This window comes from Pleurodeles waltl, chromosome 5 (assembly GCF_031143425.1).
Source record: "Pleurodeles waltl isolate 20211129_DDA chromosome 5, aPleWal1.hap1.20221129, whole genome shotgun sequence".
Classification (NCBI taxonomy): domain Eukaryota; kingdom Metazoa; phylum Chordata; class Amphibia; order Caudata; family Salamandridae; genus Pleurodeles; species Pleurodeles waltl.
Window position 1 is genome coordinate 340723973 of NC_090444.1, and position 19481 is coordinate 340743453.

The 19481-nt window shown below is 46.4% G+C and overlaps 1 protein-coding gene across 2 annotated transcripts in view; it reads left to right on the forward strand.

The window, feature by feature from the left end:
* Positions 1–2743, forward strand: part of APLF (aprataxin and PNKP like factor) — a 617611-nt gene extending 614868 nt beyond the window's left edge. For both annotated transcript variants that reach the window (XM_069234080.1, XM_069234078.1), the window contains exon 11: positions 1984–2743. In XM_069234080.1, the coding sequence (XP_069090181.1) occupies positions 1984–2189 (206 nt within the window). In that variant the 3' untranslated portion in view covers positions 2190–2743. The remainder of the gene's footprint in view (positions 1–1983) is intronic.
* Positions 2744–19481: the final 16738 nt, after the last annotated feature.

Sequence of the window (19481 nt, forward strand, 5' to 3'; positions counted from 1 at the left end):
CGCAAAATAACTGCCCATGAACTGAGAAAAGTCAAGCGTGCAGCTGCCACGATGCCACTTGCCACCAGTTTGGCCATATTTCAGAGCTGCAACATCACTGGAGTGCCCAAAAGCACAAGGTGTGCAATACTCAGAGACATGGCCAAGGTAAGAAAGGCTGAAAGACGACCACCACTGAACAAGACACACAAGCAGAAACGTCAAGACTGGGCCAAGAAATATCTCAAGACTGATTTTTCTAAGGTTTTATGGACTGATGAAATGAGAGTGAGTCTTGATGGGCCAGATGGATGGGCCCGTGGCTGGATTGGTAAAGGGCAGAGAGCTCCAGTCCGACTCAGACGCCAGCAAGGTGGAGGTGGAGTACTGGTTTGGGCTGGTATCATCAAAGATGAGCTTGTGGGGCCTTTTCGGGTTGAGGATGGAGTCAAGCTCAACTCCCAGTCCTACTGCCAGTTCCTGGAAGACACCTTCTTCAAGCAGTGGTACAGGAAGAAGTCTGCATCCTTCAAGAAAAACATGATTTTCATGCAGGACAATGCTCCATCACACGCGTCCAAGTACTCCACAGCGTGGCTGGCAAGAAAGGGTATAAAAGAAGGAAATCTAATGACATGGCCTCCTTGTTCACCTGATCTGAACCCCATTGAGAACCTGTGGTCCATCATCAAATGTGAGATTTACAAGGAGGGAAAACAGTACACCTCTCTGAACAGTGTCTGGGAGGCTGTGGTTGCTGCTGCACGCAATGTTGATGGTGAACAGATCAAAACACTGACAGAATCCATGGATGGCAGGCTTTTGAGTGTCCTTGCAAAGAAAGGTGGCTATATTGGTCACTGATTTGTTTTTTGTTTTGTTTTTGAATGTCAGAAATGTATATTTGTGAATGTTGAAATGTTATATTGGTTTCACTGGTAATAATAAATAATTGAAATGGGTATATATTTTTTTTTGTTAAGTTGCCTAATAATTATGCACAGTGATAGTCACCTGCACACACAGATATCCCCCTAACATAGCTAAAACTAAAAACAAACTAAAAACTACTTCCAAAAATATTCAGCTTTGATATTAATGAGTTTTTTGGGTTCATTGAGAACATGGTTGTTGTTCAATAATAAAATTAATCCTCAAAAATACAACTTGCCTAATAATTCTGCACTCCCTGTATATATATATGTGTGTGTGTGTATGTTATTCTATGCTTAACATGTTCACAGGTAATTGTATAGCTCCTAGGTAAGTTGTTATATTAGATACTTACGAATCCCTGCTCTCATTTTATATCACACTTTGTCTACCCATCACCATATGTCATGTCTCTATCAATCTATCCTCCATTCCCACTCTGACTCATCCCAGATCCATTCTACTACTTTCATCTCCTAAACAATCCTGCCTAAGCTCTTCCACATCTTACTCCTCCAAACCTCACTTTACTACAATGATCTCCCAAACAACCCTACTACATTCTCCCTCATTTATCTCACCCTGCCACTATGATCTCCCTAACCCTTTCCACAGACTCTTCCCTCCTCCATCCCCCCTTTATTCATCCCAAGCCTAAATCCTATTACCATAAACTCCCAATTAACACTTCTGGATTCTTCCCTCTTCCACCCCTCCATTGCTCCAGTCAATCCAACTAACAAACTCATATATCTGCGGCTCAAATTAACTGATAATAATACTAAAAACTGTACTTATATTTCCCTATACTAATCCACCACTAATTCCTTTTGGGTTCCGGAGTAGCGTGCTGCTCACCAAAAAGTGCTTTGACGCCTCGTCAGGGGTAGTAAGTAAGCGCTATACAAATACTATTACAATACAATACAATATCTGTATGCGTGTCTAGAGCAGAATCTTGTAATTCTTTATTGCTGTATACTAAATTACAGGTTTCAGTGTACTGTAGCGAATATCGTATCTGGTATTGCTAATGATGCTTTAACTGCTCTCTTTCTTGGTCCTTTGTAGGGAAAAGCGTTATGGAGGATGAAAGTGACGACGACGGCGAGCCTAACGTGTATGACCTGGAGGACAGCTTCATAGACGACGAGGAAGAAGAATACGAACCCACGGACGAAGATTCAGATTACGAACCTGGTCCTGAGGAGAAAGACACGGAAGATATGGACACCCTGCTTAAAGAAGCAAACACATTTGTCAAAACAAGAAAGTGATATGGCTGAAATCGATTTACTTACGCAAGGCGATGCAGCTAGTGGCAGGAAGGCTGGCTGTTATGAAACGTCAAACTGAGATACCTGGAAAACTGTCATTGCTTACTTTTTTGTAGCTGTGCAAATACTCGAGTAGGTTTTCTCCATATAAAGTCTTATAACTGCAGTGGTTGGCGATTATGACCAATTATTTTAGAGACCACAGGGATTTGCTTGCTTGTAAAAGACCACCATACAGTACCTTCTTTCATACATATATTCTCAGTAGCGACGGTGCAGGGAAATACTGTTTCTTGGATATTTTTTTATCATGGTGTTAAGCAAGGATGGCCCCCATGAAAAAAACTTGCCTGCGTTGCATGGCACGTGCTGAGGCACACGCATTCGAACTGATTTAGCTAGGGCGTTGAAATTCCAAACACTTTCGCATGAAGATTTATGCAGGGTAACCGGACATCAAAGATTTGAATTGTGCATGATTTTAAAACCGTTTCCATTTGCTTTCGAATTATGGATTATTTACTCAATTAAATATAGATTTTGAAATTATGAAACACCACTGTACATGTGCGTTTCTTTGAACATACTTTATAAAGACGCAGCATCTTCTCATCTGTTGGTCATTTTGCCACGAAAGAACTGTTGTTTGCATTGTCAACAAGCCGAGTGGAATAGCCAGATTTGCTGCATCTCTAACATGAGAGGGAGCTAGATGCTGTGAAGTGGAGCGCGAGGAGTTGGGAATGGATGACCTTATTTTGTTCTTTTTTCCTGTGTTTTGTTTTTGACGATCAGCCAATCTTTGGCTTTACAGGCGCCCTTGATGCTGTGGAGAATGCCTAAAGATCAATATATGTTTTAATGAGGTGACATTTAGCATGACTGCGTTTTATCCCCTTTAATGAGAAATGAGTGGAGGTGGCATATCTATGAAGGCTGTTCGTACTTCAGAAGTAAGGCTTCCAGGAGTTGGAGTACTGTACATATGGCGGTGCTGCTTCTGAAAATAGAATTTTAACAGAGTACTTAAAGGAACAGCGATGTTCACTAATGTTTGAAGCCTCACTTAAGATATTGGAAATATACAGGGTATATAACACACACTGTGACAACAATCACAGGAAATCAGTTATTGTTAATTGGTGTTTTAATGGCCTTAGAAAGCATAAAGTTATGTTACATGCGTGATGAAGAACACTACGCTATGATGGTGGCCCTCCTCACTCCATCGTGAGGCATTTTAATACCCTCATCTAGGAAAGGAGGCAGTATGCCAGGATTTAGATTCCAAAGCCAGTATTTAGAAAACAGTGCAGAGCTGCATGACAAGAAGCTGCATTGCATTGTGCTGAGTTGATTTTTTTGTGCTACCCAAAGTGTGGCACCTGCAATTGCCTCCGAAGTGGTGGGCAGACTTCAGTGAGAGGACACTGCGAAACCTGAGGATGAGTTGTCCCAGGTAACATGCAATATGTAAACATTTTTAACCAAGCCTCCATGTGGTGAGATGTGTCAATCTAATTTCTCCATGTAAAAGTACACTTCCTACATGCAGGATACACTTACTCAATGCTTCATACCTTACTCCGCTGTCACAATGTAAGGGTGGTGACATATTCCAGAACATATTGGCTATCGCCATGTAAAATGTCACACATTGTGTGAAAGGACAAAGTTGCAAGTCCTTACAAGGTACAGGGAAGCAATATCCCTGTATGTACAGTACTACAAAATTGTATAGTGTGTCACAGTATGTAACGTTCTCTCACAAAACAGCATGCCATAGCAATATAGACCGGCTCAACAGAAAGTAATACAATACATGTGTTGTGCAATGCTCCCTTTCAGTTCAGTATGGAAAAATTAATCCTCTGTATTTATCATCTAAACTGTAAAGTGTATCCTGGCCTCTTACCATCACCACAAATTAGCATACCTATACCTATCTCTTACCTGTAAGCAGGCACAGAATAGTGTTAGCATCTGGACATGATGTCCATGGAATAACAGCACAACACAATGTGACTTCTTCTCCTCCGGTGTAAGTGCAGCAATAATAGCTCATGTAGCCACCCAAGACAATGTTATCTCATAATTGATCAAGGCAACAATGCCTTCTATTGATGAGTGAAATAATGTGGTTGTCTCAAGACATCACAAAGACAACAATACTGAATATCCGTCACAGCATGAAGGGTTCCTACCCCCAGCATTGATGACCTTTACGGGCATTATGAAAAGCACTTCTGGACAGTGCACTTCAAAAGTGCACACAGAATTATCTTTTTGACATTTCTGCAAGGCGCGGGATCTCCCATGAACACTAATCTGGAACTATCTTCTCACTTCATTAATGACTCTGTGCCAAGATTAGTGACCTTACAATAGCAAGCTATGTAATTGGTCGCCCTGGTATAGGTGATGTGCTAGAGATATGTCCCTATGCCAGATGGATCACAGGTAATATGCAGCACAAACCAGTCCATCCTCTCCATCATCAGTGACTCTTGCACAGGAAGCGGTTGAGGAACTAGCTGCAGCACAGTACAGTGTGGGGTACATATTATTTCCTAGCTGCTAGAAAAGAACACTGCCTTCATTTTCTTCTGAATCTTAATTGGTTTTCATGTCTGTAAAGAGGGGTGTATGTGGCAGCATGTTCCAGTTATGCTGCTGCACAGCGTTTCAAGATGTTAATAGGTTACTATAGGAAGTTTTGAACATTTGAAAATGATTTCCTGCTCCATCTAGTGAGTCTGTGTTAATGTTGAGGATACTGGCGTTCACAGTGTTGTCTGGTCATTCATTGAGCGCAAATCACCTCACTTAGCTAGGTTATTTACATTGCAGCATGCAACAAGCACATCACAGACAATTTGAAGCTTGTAAATAAGCCTACGGTCTGGCCCCCAGGGAGTCTAGGCAGTTAAATATTGACTTGTGTCTACCAAAATACCATTCAGTGTTGCTACGTTTCCCCCACTGTTAACATGCTTCTTGTGCTAGGCTCTTTGAATTTGGAAAAGATGTCTTCAGCTATGATAGATGTAACCCGGATCACCTGCTGTGGAGAAGTTAATGCAAAATCGTTGAAGTAAATGAGCTAGGTGTCTGGTGTTAGGAAGGTCACAAATAGAAGGGAACTCCACCCCCCCCCCCGTCCAAAACGTCATGGACAGTAATAAACCTTTTGATTAAAGCTGAACATTATGTAGAAGTTGAAAAGGAAGGCACCAAACTCTGCGACTTCTGGGAAGAGAAAAGAGCTATGTAAAGCCAACCAATAGGAGATTGAAATATATAAATGCACCCTGGTAGAAGCAGAAATCATGGACAAAAGTAGTAGCAAGTGGCGAAAAACAAGAGAACAAATATGCAGCAAAACATCCTTCAATCTGATAGATACATCTAGCTGCAGATTCCTTACCTTAGAATTATCCCCAGGCATCAGACTAAATCTGGAAATTTTTCATGAGCAGTTCTAGCTTTAGTAAGTGGGGTCATTCAGCTTCACGTGGCATTGTTTGTGGCAGAAGTGATGTTTGCGGTGGCTATATAGGCACTACCCCAGCACTCTGGCATCAGTTCTTTTCTTTCCATGCCAGTCCGCGCAGATCTGGAAAGACTTACCCCCAATCATGTTTTGACAGACCTTTTTTTGACTTTTGTCAAAATGTTTTTTCAATACTTATCTCCTGATGTGGCAGGGATGTCCACAAGGAAGGTTGGTTTCGAGCCCTGCAGTGCCTGCGATTGGCAAATGTTAGTTGCAGACTCGCACCTCGCCTGCCTCGGATGTCTTGAGTGGAACCACAATACCAAGATCTGCATTGATTGCTACACCATGCACTTCAAGGCTTTGAGGGAGCAACCCCTCAAGATCCTTGCCACTCAATGTGCAATTCTGCGATGGTCTCAATCCCGGTCAAGAGAAAGGTACAGGAGCCATCAATCTTCTTCGAAGTAGTCCCCCTCCGGTAAGTCCCATAAGAAGAAGAAGAGTAAGGAGTCAAAGAGCTATTCAACTTCACCCCATCCATCAAGTTATCTGACGACACAGAGGAGCTTTGTCACTCAAGGCCTGGCTCTGCCATGAGCCTGCGCCATCTCTGCTCCTTCCCCGAGCTTCTGAGTGCCGGAGCAACCCCCGCCCAACTCAGAGAATTTAATGAGGCCGTGCACCTCATATTTGGGCAACCCGTCCCCCACTGGAGCGCGTTCAAGCCCCACGGGTTCAGGAGTGGCTCCTACTGGTTCCCTACTGTCAGATCCACCTCTAGTGCCAGTCGGGGCCCCTTGGATCCATCTATAGATCTGGACCAGCGCCGATCATACAACCTTGATCATCCCTGGTGCGGTGCCAGTCCCAATGTCGATGCTTCCTGAGCCCTCTGGCGACTCCATTCTCATCCCCAACATGGAACCAGAGAGACATCACCCAATGCCGACTACTGTGCCCACTGAAGCTATACCATTCAGTCCAGAGCCTGAGCTCTTTACCTGTCGGTAAGGACCTGGGGAGATTTTGGAGGGGCCACTGGACCCTAAAGAATACCAGCTCTATACCCCAACATGGACTGGTGTGAGGAATAGGCAGACACCAGTAAACTAGGCACTTCCCCAGATAATGGCATGGTCTCTCATCCTACCGTGGCTACAGAGGAGGGAGCCTCTTTTGCTATGGTGGTGCGAAGGGCGGTGGAATTCCTGGACCTAAGCCTGCCCTCAGCGGTAGTCAAGACTAACGTCGTGACCAAGGTCCTTCAGCAATGAGTTACCCCCCACAAAGTGCTCCTCCCATTTAATGAAGTCCTTACAGAATTCCTGTTCTCCTGTTCCGAGCCTGGTTCAAGCCCTGCACAAGAGCTCTGCGAACAAAACAATAGCCCACCACCATCACCCAGGGACCCTCAGTTTCCTGTGGTGGGGTCGTGGACCCTTTGACAAGAAGCCCTGCACCTCTTGACATGGCTGGAACATCAGGGCATATCCCTGGTGGTTTAACACCTGGCAGGATTTCTGAACGCCAGAGCGGATTAACTCAGCCGAAGATGCCTAGCGGATTACAAATGGCGTCTTCATCCAGAGGGGGTGCAAGGTCTCTTTCAGCAATGGGGAGAGCCTTGGTTAAATCAGTTTGCCATTGGCAAGGTTTTGCAATGTCTGTAGTTTTTCAAGCTGTGGCTTCCAAGACAGCTCTCGCTCAGAGATGCTTTTCACCTTGAGTGGAGCTTAGGCCTTCTGTATGCTTCCTGCCCATACCACTCCTGCCCAGAGCTCTCAAGAAGATCAACCGGGCCCAGGTCATCTTTGTGGCTCCAGACTGGGCTCAGAATTTGGTATCCCGAGGAATTGAGCATGGCCATCAGTCCTCCAATCAAGCTGTCTCTTCAGGAGGATCTCCTGTTGCAGCAGCAGGGGAGGGTTCTCCACCCAAACCTAGAAGTGTTCCTCCCTCGTGTGAAGATTGAGCAGCGACAACTAACTGCTTTTGACCTTCTGCCTAAAGTCTGCACTGTTATCTTGACAGCCAGGCGTCCATCCGCAAAGACGGTGTACACGTGCCACTGGGCAAGTTTGTGGCATGGTGTGCAGAAAACCCCCTTTCTGCTTCCTTTTCTCAGGGCTCTGATTTGGGCACCTCGAAGGGCTATCTTTCTGCCATCTCAGCCTTTCTGCAGTTGCCAGGTCTGCCTTCCCTCTTCAAATCCCCTGTTGTGAATAGGTTTTTGAACGGTCTTCAACATATGTTTCCGTTTTCAACCTTCGTCATGCCTCAGTCGGACCTTAATCTAGCACTCACCTTTCTGATGTGTGCTGCTTCTGAAACACTACACAACTGTCCTCTCAGGCCCCTTACCATCAAAACTGCATTTTTAGTGGCACTAACATCTACCTGGATGGTCTTCCTTCCTCCTGAAAGTCATCACTCCCTTTCATGTAGGCCAGTCCATCACACTGCTTACCTTTTATGCTCTGCCACATTCCTGCAACAAAGAAAAGCAACTCCACAGACTGGAACCAAAAAAAACATTTTTGTTCTTCCTTGACTGTATGAAAGAGTTCCGGGTTGACAATGTCAGCTTCTTGGTACACATTCACCAAACACTACTACAACTTTTCTCATTTGAACCTGCAGGACTTTTTAATGTGAAACAGTTTTGCAGACCGTCCTTTGGGGAGGTATTTATTAGGTATCTATTCTATGGTAAGGAATCTGCGGTTAGAAGAAGTCTCTATCAGATTAGCAAGTTACTTACCTTTGTTAATGCACATTCCTTACTGGCACACCCATCTTCTCCATTCTGGGATCAGATTTCTAGGGACACTTTTTTTTTTTTTTTTTTTTACTTTTCAGGGCTCTAGTTTTCCACACCAGTGGTCAGTGTTCTTTGTGGCTCCATGCTTCTGGCATGGAAAGTCGCGAAAGGAAACTGACGTCAGCGCACAGGGGTGGTGGCTATTTAGGTGCCACACAAGTCACTTCCAGAGCAGACAACACCAACAATGCTACGTTTTTGCAGACCCACCTCTGGGAAGGTATGGATTGGGTATCTAGTCAAAGGTAAATAATCTGCTGCCATTATTCTCTCAGATGAACAAGTTACTTACCTTTGTAACACCCTGGGCCTGATTCAGACCTTGGCGGACGGCGGAGGCCGACCGCCAAGGTTCCGCCGCCGAATGACCGCACCGCGGTCAAAAGACCGCGGCGGCCATTCAGACATTTCCGCTGGGCCGGCGGGCGCTCTCCAAAAGAGCGCCCGCCGGCCCAGCAGAAATGCCCCTGCAACGAGGACGCCGGCTCAGAATTGAGCCGGCGTAGTTGCAGGGGTGCGACGGGTGCAGTTGCACCCGTCGCGTATTTCAGTGTCTGCAAAGCAGACACTGAAATACTTTGCGGGGCCCTCTTACGGGGGCCCCGCGGCACCCCCTAGCGCCATCCTGTTCATGGCGGGTTTCCCGCCATGAACAGGATGGCGGTAGGGGGTGTCTGAATCCCCATGGCGGCGGAGCGCGCTCCGCCGCCATGGAGGATTCATTGGGGCAGCGGTAAACCGGCGGGAGACCGCCGGTTTACCCTTTCTGACCGCGGCTGAACCGCCGCGGTCAGAATGCCCTCGGGAGCACCGCCAGCCTGTTGGCGGTGCTCCCGTGGTCGGTGACCCTGGCGGTCACCGGCCGCCAGGGTCAGAATGACCCCCCTTATCTGGTAGAGACTCTGCCTAGGTGCAGATTCCTTCCTGACCCACTCATCTTTCCCACTCTATGAACAGACTTCTAGGGAGAGTTTTTTTTTTTCCTTTACAGGGCCCTAGTTTTCCATACTAGTGGTCAGTGTTCTTCGTGGCTCCTTGCTCCTGACTTGGAAAGTCGCATAAAGAAATGGGCATCAGCACCTTACATGTCATTTCCAGAGCGCCACAAAGAGTGGAAGAGTACCACCTATCAGCCCACATAGGTACTGCTCACGAAAAATGTCCGGATCCAGTCTGATCCTTGGCGATAATTCTAAGATAAGGAATCTTTAATAGTAAGGTCAGGTTTTTCATTACAGTTTTGAAAATGCCAATTATGAGGGAGTAGGTGTTTCCTTATGGGCAACCTGCTGGCAGAATATGGGGTTAGGAGAGCTGAACAAAACCCCATCTACTACTGAATAGCACCTGCCTTCACACAAAGGACATAACAGCCCTGTATTGTTACTGCAGCCATCTTGGAGCCAGGGGTGGTTGGAGGCAGGTAATTCCATGCACTTCAAAGAACCTTTTCAGAAGCTTCTCCAACCTTCCAGAAAAAAGGGCACCAAGATTTAAAAATAGGACCTTCAGGCCCATTCTTCAGTACACTTCTGCACCTGTGGATACTCTGACAGGAAGAAGGACTACTGTGTTGCTGAAAGGAATATCACTCCGCTTGTCTGTTACTCTGAAGGAGCTACTGCCCTGTTGTGCTGACCTGTTGCCTTCTTTCCAGGGGAAAGATAACTAGACCTGCTACTTCAGCTTGAACCCAGGACCTCAGAATGACTTTAAGGGATAGCCTGATGGCCTCCTGATCTGAGGTTCAGAGACACAAAAGGCCCCCAAAACAGCTCCTGGACCCAGCTGCAGCAAGGTTTTTACCCCCAAGTGGTTCCTCCCAAGACGTGGACCCTTGGTGTGGCTCACGGGTGCTGAAATCAAGCTTTTGGGCTCTCGCAACAGCAAATGGGCCATTTTGCACCAGGACCTGTGCCACTTGCCCACAAAATCAGCACGTGCCTCAGCTAGCCCATCTCTTTACACTGCAGCATCAACCGCCCGGAGGGGGCGGCCAATGCAAAGCTCAGCCCAGCCATCCACAACACCCACCTGCACATCGCGCCTCACCAACAGCCTCCTGCAATGCTTTCATTGCCCCTCGCAATCCTCTTCAATGCGAACAAGACTCTTCCACAAACTTGAGAAGGTAAACTTCAGCAGGACTGATCTGGGGACTGCATTCGACCTGCGCTCCAACACAGTCAACCTGTAAATGTGACGTTGATCTGGTCCAGCGTGACCAGATATCCTGAGTTGGTGCTTTGTGCTTTTTGGCACTATATTCACTAAGTTCTTTAGAATTTCATATCGATCTTTATCATTTTTGGTCTTGTTTCATATATAACATTTTGCTCTATTTATCTAACTTGGTATGGGATCCTTTTTATGTGGTGTTTTCACTGTTTTACCATTTGAAGTGTTGCCCATATACTTTATAGATTGCCTAGAAGTTAAGCCTGACCGCTCTGTGCCAAGCTGCCAATGAGTTGAGTACACGTTAATTTGGGGTTTGCTTGTGCCTTTCCCTGACGAGAATTGTGGTTGCTGCTTGACCATGACTTTCACGCCTGTCCTCCAACGGCCCAATATCTCACATTAGTGATCAGAGCTTGCACCAGGACTTTTGCTTGTACAGTTTCATGCAGTGATTTGGTGTACACTATCATCCTATATCTGAGACCATTACAAATCTTTTTTCTTAATTTCTCCTTTTTCTCTCATTTGGTCATTTTTTCCTAATGTGATTCCTACCTCATCCTCAGACTTGAGACTCTTTTTTTGTTGCACCTGTGATACCTTGCCAGCAGGAACCGGTTTTCACCTGCCTGTCACTTTACATTACAAGAAAGTTGAAGGACAGGTCTGGCTGTGAGGAGGAGGTCCACTAAGCTTGACCTTCAGAGAGCCTTGTGTGCTTTTGAGGGAGCATGCTGGTTGTGGGATTCAAGCAGAGGTCAGGAGGGTGATGACCCTGCGAAGGGAAGGTGAGGGAAGGAAAAAAATGACTTGCCAATGGTTTCAGAGGATGGGGGAAGCACACAGAGATGAAGTCCCCTACTGGATCCAGTGAGGAAGCAGTGTATCCTTCCACACCCTGTCTCCTGAGGAGTTGAAGGACGGACAGGCTGAGAGGGATCTGAGGCTGAAGCTTGCCAAACTGGCTGAAGAGGAGAGAAAAGCTGAGGCTGAAAGAGCCCTGGGGAAGAAGAGAAAGGCTGAGGCTGAAAGGGCCTTCGCAAATGAGAAACTGGCTATGGAGGCAGAACAAAGAAAGACTGAGGCTGAGTCAGCCTTTGAAGTTGAAGAAAGCAAAATGTTGGTGGCTCATGAACGGAGTCTTCAAGAGCTCAACGTAAAGGCCTAACAGCTGTTAAAGGCAAGGAGAAATGGTGGCAGCGGCACTACAGTGTCCAGTGGTGACAAAAGAATCCACACGCCTAGGGACTTGGTGTCTGACTTTGAAGTGGGTGATGACATAGACAGGTAGTTTGAGGCATATGAAGTAGTTCTAGAGATGCACATGATCCCTTCGGGAAGTAACCTCTCAAGGCATATACCTAGTCATGGAAGGGACATCCCACTTCCCCCAAAGAAGGTGGACAAAATGAGGTATCTCCTGTGAAGGAGACCCTTGTCAAGAAACATGAATTCAGGTTGAGGTTCAGGGACAGTCAGAAACCATCTCACCAGTCCTAGAAGGATTTTGTGGGTTACTTATGTAAGGCACTGGATAGGTGGGTGAAGGTTAGTAAGGGAAACACCAGTGAGGGGCTGTACAATTTGACCAACAGAGAGCACATGTTCAGTCACTATTTTCCAGAGCTATACCAACACCTGGTTGACCTCAAGCTTTATGACCACAGGGAGATTGCAAAGGAGGTAGGCCTCTAGGTTAGTACCAGAGTGATCCTATGGAGGGTGGTTCAGGTTCCCAATAATGAAGTGACGAGGAGGAAGACAGTAACCCAGACAGGTCCCAGTATTGTGTGGGGGTAAAAGGTTCCTGTTAGAAATGAGGTCTCTAGTTGGCAGTTGGTTTGAAGCCTGTCCAAGTAGGGACCCTCACTGTAGTGAGGATAGGGAGATACCCGCTCAGATAACCCCTGCTCACCCCTTTTGTAGGTTAGCACGAGTAGTCAGGCTTATCTCAGAAGCAATGTGTAAAGCATTTGCACATAACACACAGTAATAAGTGAAGACACTACAAAAGGACAAAACACCAGTTTTAGAAAAATATCCAATATTTATCTATATAAAACAAGACCAAATATTATAAAAATCCAACATACAGTAATAAATATATGAGTTCTGCATGATGTATTCAAAAATATAGTTCTTTGAAGGCGATAGCTCCACCTGGGGCTATCACGGCATCATGATCAACAAAACCAACAGTTTAGGCTGGCTGCGGCATCGCGGGCCAGCTTCTGTGTCGGGAAAACACGTAAACAGTACTTTTTGAATTGCAGGGCGTCATGATCCTCGCAGTAAGATCCGGAGAGTAGCGTCCCTGGTGTCGGTTCCCGGAGTCAGTGCAGGAGTCATCGGGCCCTTGAAGTCACATGCGTTGAAGATCGAACTCTGGCTGATGAAGTCATGAAAGCTGGCTTGGATGACGACTGGGCTGCAGCGCGAAGTGGGACGATGCAACATGCGGTACACACAGGTCATGGTGCAGGTAGCGGCTCGGTGATGGCGTCCAGCGGCATTGTTGAGACCAGGTCTGCGGTGTGAAGCGGGGCGGTGCGACGTGCGGTGTCACCAGGTCACGGGCATGCAGCGTCGTTGCCGTTGCTGAAGCGCTATTGCCGGTAGGCCTAAGCCGGCAGTGCGGGACAGGACGGTGCTTCATGACCCTCAGGAGCGGTGTCCATAGGCCACGGTGCAGGCAGGGATGCCTGGTGACAACACTGGAGTCGATGGTGCTGGCATCGGTGGACCGGAGCTGCGGTGCAGGATGGGACGGTGCTTCGTGTACCTCACGAGGGGTGTTCACAGGCCATGGTGCAGGCTGCGAATCGGTGAAGTCGTCTGATGACAGCGTCGGTGAAACCAGGGTTGCGGTGTTAAGTGCGGCTCCGTGCATCGTCGGCAGGTCACGGTGCAGGCCAGCGGCATCGGTGGCGCCATCGCAGTGGTTTCTCCTCATGAACTGCACAAAACACACAGTTCCCAGTGCTGCAGGTCGAGGAAACTGCAGTCTTTGGTGTCCCTGAGACTTCCAACAGGAGGCAATCTCTACTCCAAGCCCTTGGTGAACTTTCTCAAGTAGGACACACAGCAAAGTTCACCCTTTTTACTCTTGTCAGGCAGAAGCAGTAACTGCAGGCCAGTCTAGCAAAGCAACACAGCAAAGGGACAGTACTCTTCCTCCAGCTCTCCAGTTCTTCTCCTGGGCAGAGGGTCCTCTTGATTCCAAAAAGATTCTAAAAGTCTGGGGTTTTGGGCCCAATACTTATACCCCTTTCTGCTTTTGAAGTTGGCAAACTTCAAAGCAAAGTCTCAAGTGTTTGCAAGATCTTTCCTTGTCCATTCCTGGCCCCAGACACACACCATGGGGTTGGAGACTGCATTGTGTGAGGGCAGGCACAGTCTTTTTAGGTGTAAGCAACCACTCCTCCCTCCACTCTAGCTCAGATGGCTTATCAGGATATGCAAGCTACACTCCAGCTCCCTTTGTGTCACTGTCTAGAGGAGAGGTGTAAAAAGCCCAACTGTCAAACTGACCCAGACAGGGAATCCACAAACAGGCAGAGTCACAGAATGGTTTAAGCAAGAACATGCCCACTTTCTAAAAGTGGCATTTTCAAACTCATCATCTAAAAACCAACTTCACTAAAAGATATATTTTTAAATTGTGATTTCAGAGACCCCAAACTCAAATATTTCTATCTGCCCTCAAAGGGATTCTTTAAAGTTATTTAAAGGCAGCCCCCAGGTTAACCTATGAGAGAGACAGGCCTTGCAACAGTGAAACCAGAATTTGGCAGTATTTCACTGTTAGGACATGTAGAACACACCAGTACATGTCCTACCTTTTAAATACACTGCACCCTGCCCATGGAGCTACATAGGGCCTACCTTAGGGGTGCCTTACATGTACCAAAAGGGAAGGTTTGGGCTTGGCAACTGGGTACACTTGCCAGGTCGAATTGGCAGTTTAAAAGGCACACACAGACACTGCAGTGGCAGATCTAAACCATGTTTACAGGGCTACTTATGTGGATGGCACAATCAGTGTTTTACTAGGGACTTAACAGAAAATCAAATATGCCAATCATGGATAAACCAATCAACAGTACAATTTACATAGGCAGCACTTGCACTTTAGCACTGATCAACAGTGGTAAAGTGCGCAGAAACAATTAACCAGCAAAAACAGGGTCCAGTAAACCAAAAAAAAACAGGAGGTCAGGAGGCAAAAAGACAGGGGAGACAGGCCAAAAAGCTCCCAGGTCTAACAAGTATCAATACCACTTTGTTTAAATTTGACAAGTTAAACAGTTTTCGAATAAATAGCAATAAACTGTTTTAAAAGTTGACACTGCAATTTTCAGAAACCGTTCTGGGGGGAAGCCGGGTGCAGGATGCAACTACAGCGTCGGGCTCCCAATGCTTTTCTACAGGGGTACCCCGGGGGTCACAAAGATGCTGCAGGGGAAGTCCGGGGGGTCAGTTTCAGAAAACCAAGGGCTAGACAAGGACGAAGGACGCCTGTTGGACGTTGCTGCACTGAAGGATTGATTCCCCAAGGGCAGGGGGCTGCGGGTGCAAGGGTACCTTTTGGAATTGGAAATCTTCGTCCGGTTCTGTAGCAGTCAGGGGTATCCTTTGGATATTGTCCAAAAAAAAACTCATCTCTGTCTTGCCATCTTTGGAATGAGGTTTGGGGCTGTCAGAGGGCTCAATAATCCATAAATCCAGCATCTCAAAGACTCCCACTTTGATGCTTTCTTTGTCTTTGTCACCCTGTCTATAGAGTTTTGTTTTGACAGGTAAACTGTCTCCTGTGTCCACATCATGGGTACACATACGAGTCTGTCCAGGGGGTCAAAGAGAAGAGCTCAGTACACTGCTGTAGGACTTGCCTGCGGTCAGCTTGCTGTTTTGCAGTGAGGGTGTCGGAGTAGACAGCTCCATCAACTAACCCATCTTTAGGGTCATTTGAGGGGAGGTCAGGGAGAGGTTCACTCTCTGCTTCCTGCTCCTCATCTGTAACCATCAGCATGGTTACATCTGCCCTTTCATAATCGAGTTTTGGGTGGTTTACATGGATCACCATTTTTGGTGTCCTGCTGGTGCCCAGGTCTACCAAGTAGGTGACCTCACTCTTTTTCTCCAGGATAGGGCAAGGGCTACTTCATCTGTCCTGAACTGCCCTGGGAGCCACAGGCTCCTGAACCCATACCTTCTGCTCTGGTTTGAATTCTACCAGTGCAGCCTTTTTGTCATACCACTGTTTCTGGCCACAAGGTTTTTGGATGTCTTTTTCATGTTCTTAGCCATTCTTGAGCAGGGGCCAAGCACATAGTCCATCACATCTTGCTTAGGCTCATAGAGGTCTCTCACCCAGCCTTCTTTTACAAGTGCAAGTGACCCCCTTACAAGGTGGCCAAACAGAAGTTCAAAGAAGGAAAACCCTATTCCTTTCTCAGGCACCTCTCTGTAAGCGAAAAACAAGCATTACAGGACAACATCCCATCTCCTTTTTCAGGGAGCCCCATGATCATGCCCTTCAATCTTTTGTTGAATCTTTCAACAAGCCCATTGGTCTGTGGATGGTATGGTGTGGTGAACTTATGTCGCCCCACAATCATTCCACATGTGTTTTAGATAAGCTGACATGAAGTTTGAACCTCTGTCTGAAACCAACTCCTTAGGAAACCCTACTCTGGTAAAGGTACAAATCAGGACCTTAGCTACTGCAGGAGCTGTAGTAGACCTAAGGGGGAAATGCTTCAGGATATCTGGTAGCATGATCCACTACTACCAGTATGTATCAATTTCCTGAGGCTGTGGGTGGCTCAAGTGGACCCACAGTGTCCACCAACCCCTTCAAAGGGAGCCCCACCACAGGAAGTGGAATGAGGGGGGCCTTTGGGTCGCTACTTGCCTTACCACTGCCTCAGTAGGTGACACAGGATTTACAAAACGTCTTCACCTTCTGGGACATATTGGGCCAGTAAAAATGCCTGACAAGCCTATTCCATGTTTTTGTATGTCCCAGATGCCCAGCTAGGGGGATGTCATGTGCCAAAGTTAAGATAAACTCCCTAATCTGCTGAGGAACTACCACTCTTCTGGTTGCGCCAGGTTTGGGGTCTCTGGCCTCAGTGTAAAGGAGCCCATCTTCCAAATAGACCCTGTGGGAACCACCACCATCTCCCTTTTCCTGGGCAGCTGCTTGCTGCCTCAGTCCTTCAAGACTGGGACAAATCCTTTGTCTCTGGCACAGCTGTTCCCTTGAGGGTCACCCTGGGCCTAAGAGCTCTTGCTGGTAATGGTCCAGGTCCATGGCCTAAGTTCCCTCAGAGGATAAGACTTTTTCCTGAGAAGAGAGGTTTTGTTTCTTTTGCTGTTCAGAAGCTGTCCCCCAGTCTTGGGGGACTGTGAAGAGGCTTGGGGCCCACCCTCCTGTGCAGCTTGTGAAGACTCTTTGTTTTTGTCCTTAGGTGTCTCACATCCCTTCCCCTGGAGAGGCTTTGTAACCCCTTTCTTTTAGTCACCCCCAGTGGAAGTCTTGGTCATCCTTGTCTTGACCCAGTGGTGTTCCTTCTTTCCCATTTCTTGGGGAGAAATTGAACCTAGGTCTACAGATACTGGTGCAACTTGTCATTGAAGCAGTTACTTAAAATATGTTCTTTCATAAACAGATTATAAAGTCCATCATAGTCATGCACTCCACTGCCACTTATCCAACCATCTAGTGTTTCCACTGAGTAGTCTACAAAATCAACCTAGGACTGCCTCGAGGTTTTGTGAGCCCCCCTGAACCTAATTCTATACTCCTCAGTGGTGAATCCAAAGCCTTCAATCAAGGTAGCCTTCATGTGGTAATAGGATTTAGCATCTGCAACAGTTGAGTGTGAGGAGCCTATCTGTACACTTACCAGTAAACAGTTCCCAAAGGAGAGCTTCCCAATGAGATTTGTTTAGTTTTCTGGTTGCACAAGCACTCTCAACAGCTGTGAAACACTGGTTGATGTCATCACCTTCTTCATATTTATAGACAATCCATGTTGGGATTTTTAGAATATCAGAAAGCTCCATGACCCTATTTAAGTTGCTGCCACCATTAATGGGTTCTAAGCCCAATTCTGCTCTCTTACTCTCTATAGCTAGGAGCTGTTGCTCCAAATCTAATCTTTTGGCCATCCTTGCTAAAAGAAGGTCATTTTCATTGAGGCTACCCTCAATGCTCCCAGAGGAACTTGACTTCCCTGTGGAAGATCCAGTTCCTGTGAGCACTATCCTTTGAGATAGGGGCCTTGGGGCCCTGATCTCCTTAGTTATGTGAGGAGAGGGAAGTTCATCCTCCTTATCTCTAACCTCTTCCCTATCTGAAGGGAGATTTTCCTCCTCATCAGGGGGGTCCCTTGTATGCTTTGCCGAGAGCTCCTGGAGCTTGACCTTGGTAGAGTTGGATGCTGTTTTAATTGTTTTCAGACTGCAGAGGGACCTTAACTCTCCCATCCCCAGATGGAGGTAAGAGATGAAGTTGAGCTCCACAACCATTTCCTCTTAACTGTTTTTTATGTTACTAAAGTCGGGGATTATTTTTAGGAACTAAAAACTACTTTTAGTTACTAACCCCTAAACTGAAATAACTTTAACTCTAAAAAAGAAAGGCTAAAGGATACTTAGCAAAGGCTCTAGCAGGACTTTTAAAAATGTAGGAAACTCTGCCAAATTCAATAATCAGCTTCTAAAGGCAATTTTGGAATTTGGGGCCAGATGTAGTAAGCCTTTTGCGACTCTCAAACGGCGAAAAACTCTGTTTGCGAGGCGCAAAAGGCGATGCAGGATCACATTTTGCGAGTCGGTACCAACTCGCAAAATGTGATTCCGACTCGCAAATAGGAAGGGGTGTTCCCTTCCTATTTGCGACCGCATCGCGATGTAGAGTTGCTTTGTGACCGCGAAAGCGGTCGCAAACCAACTCGCAGTTACCATCCACTTGAAGTGGATGGTAACTCATTCGCAAAAGGGAAGGGGTCCCCTTTGTGAATGCAAAAAAAAATATTATTTATGGACCACTGCCTACTCTGAAAACCCAAAACTAAATGGTTTGGGTATTTTTTCGTTTTGCAGCTCGTTTTCCTTTAAGGAAAACGGGCTGCAAAAAGAAAAAGAAAAACTGCTTTAGCCACCATCCCTGTGAGTGCCTAGACTCGCTATGGGGTCGCAAACTATAAATAAATATTCATGAGGTGGATCTTTGCGACCCCATAGCAAGTCGCAGAAGGTGTCTGAGACACCTTTCTGCATTTCATATTGCGAGTTGCAATTTGCGAGTCGCTATGACTCGCAAATTGCAAGTCGCAATATGAAACCTACCTACATCTGGCCCTTAGTCGTGTGATCAGGTGTTGGCTGAGTAGTCCAGCAAATGTAAAGTCATAGACCCCACGGCTGAGCCACCAATGTAGGAAGCTGGCTCTGTATAAAATGAGATATAGTATGCACAGAGTCCAGGGGTTCCCCAGGAACTTGACAGAGGCTAACATAGATAATATTAATGCTCTCTTGTGGTAGTGTGTTCGAACAGTTAGGCTTATCAGAGGGTACGGCAAAGCATTTGTTGTACACACAGGCAGTAAAGGAAGCACACACTCAATGACTAACTCCAGGGCAATGGTTTTTATATAGCAAAAATATATTTAGTTCCTTTATTTCTAGAACCACAAGATTCAAGTTGCAGGTAAGTACATTTGCAAGTAAGTAACCAACATATGTATCAGTACTACTTTTTTTTTAATTTGTCAAG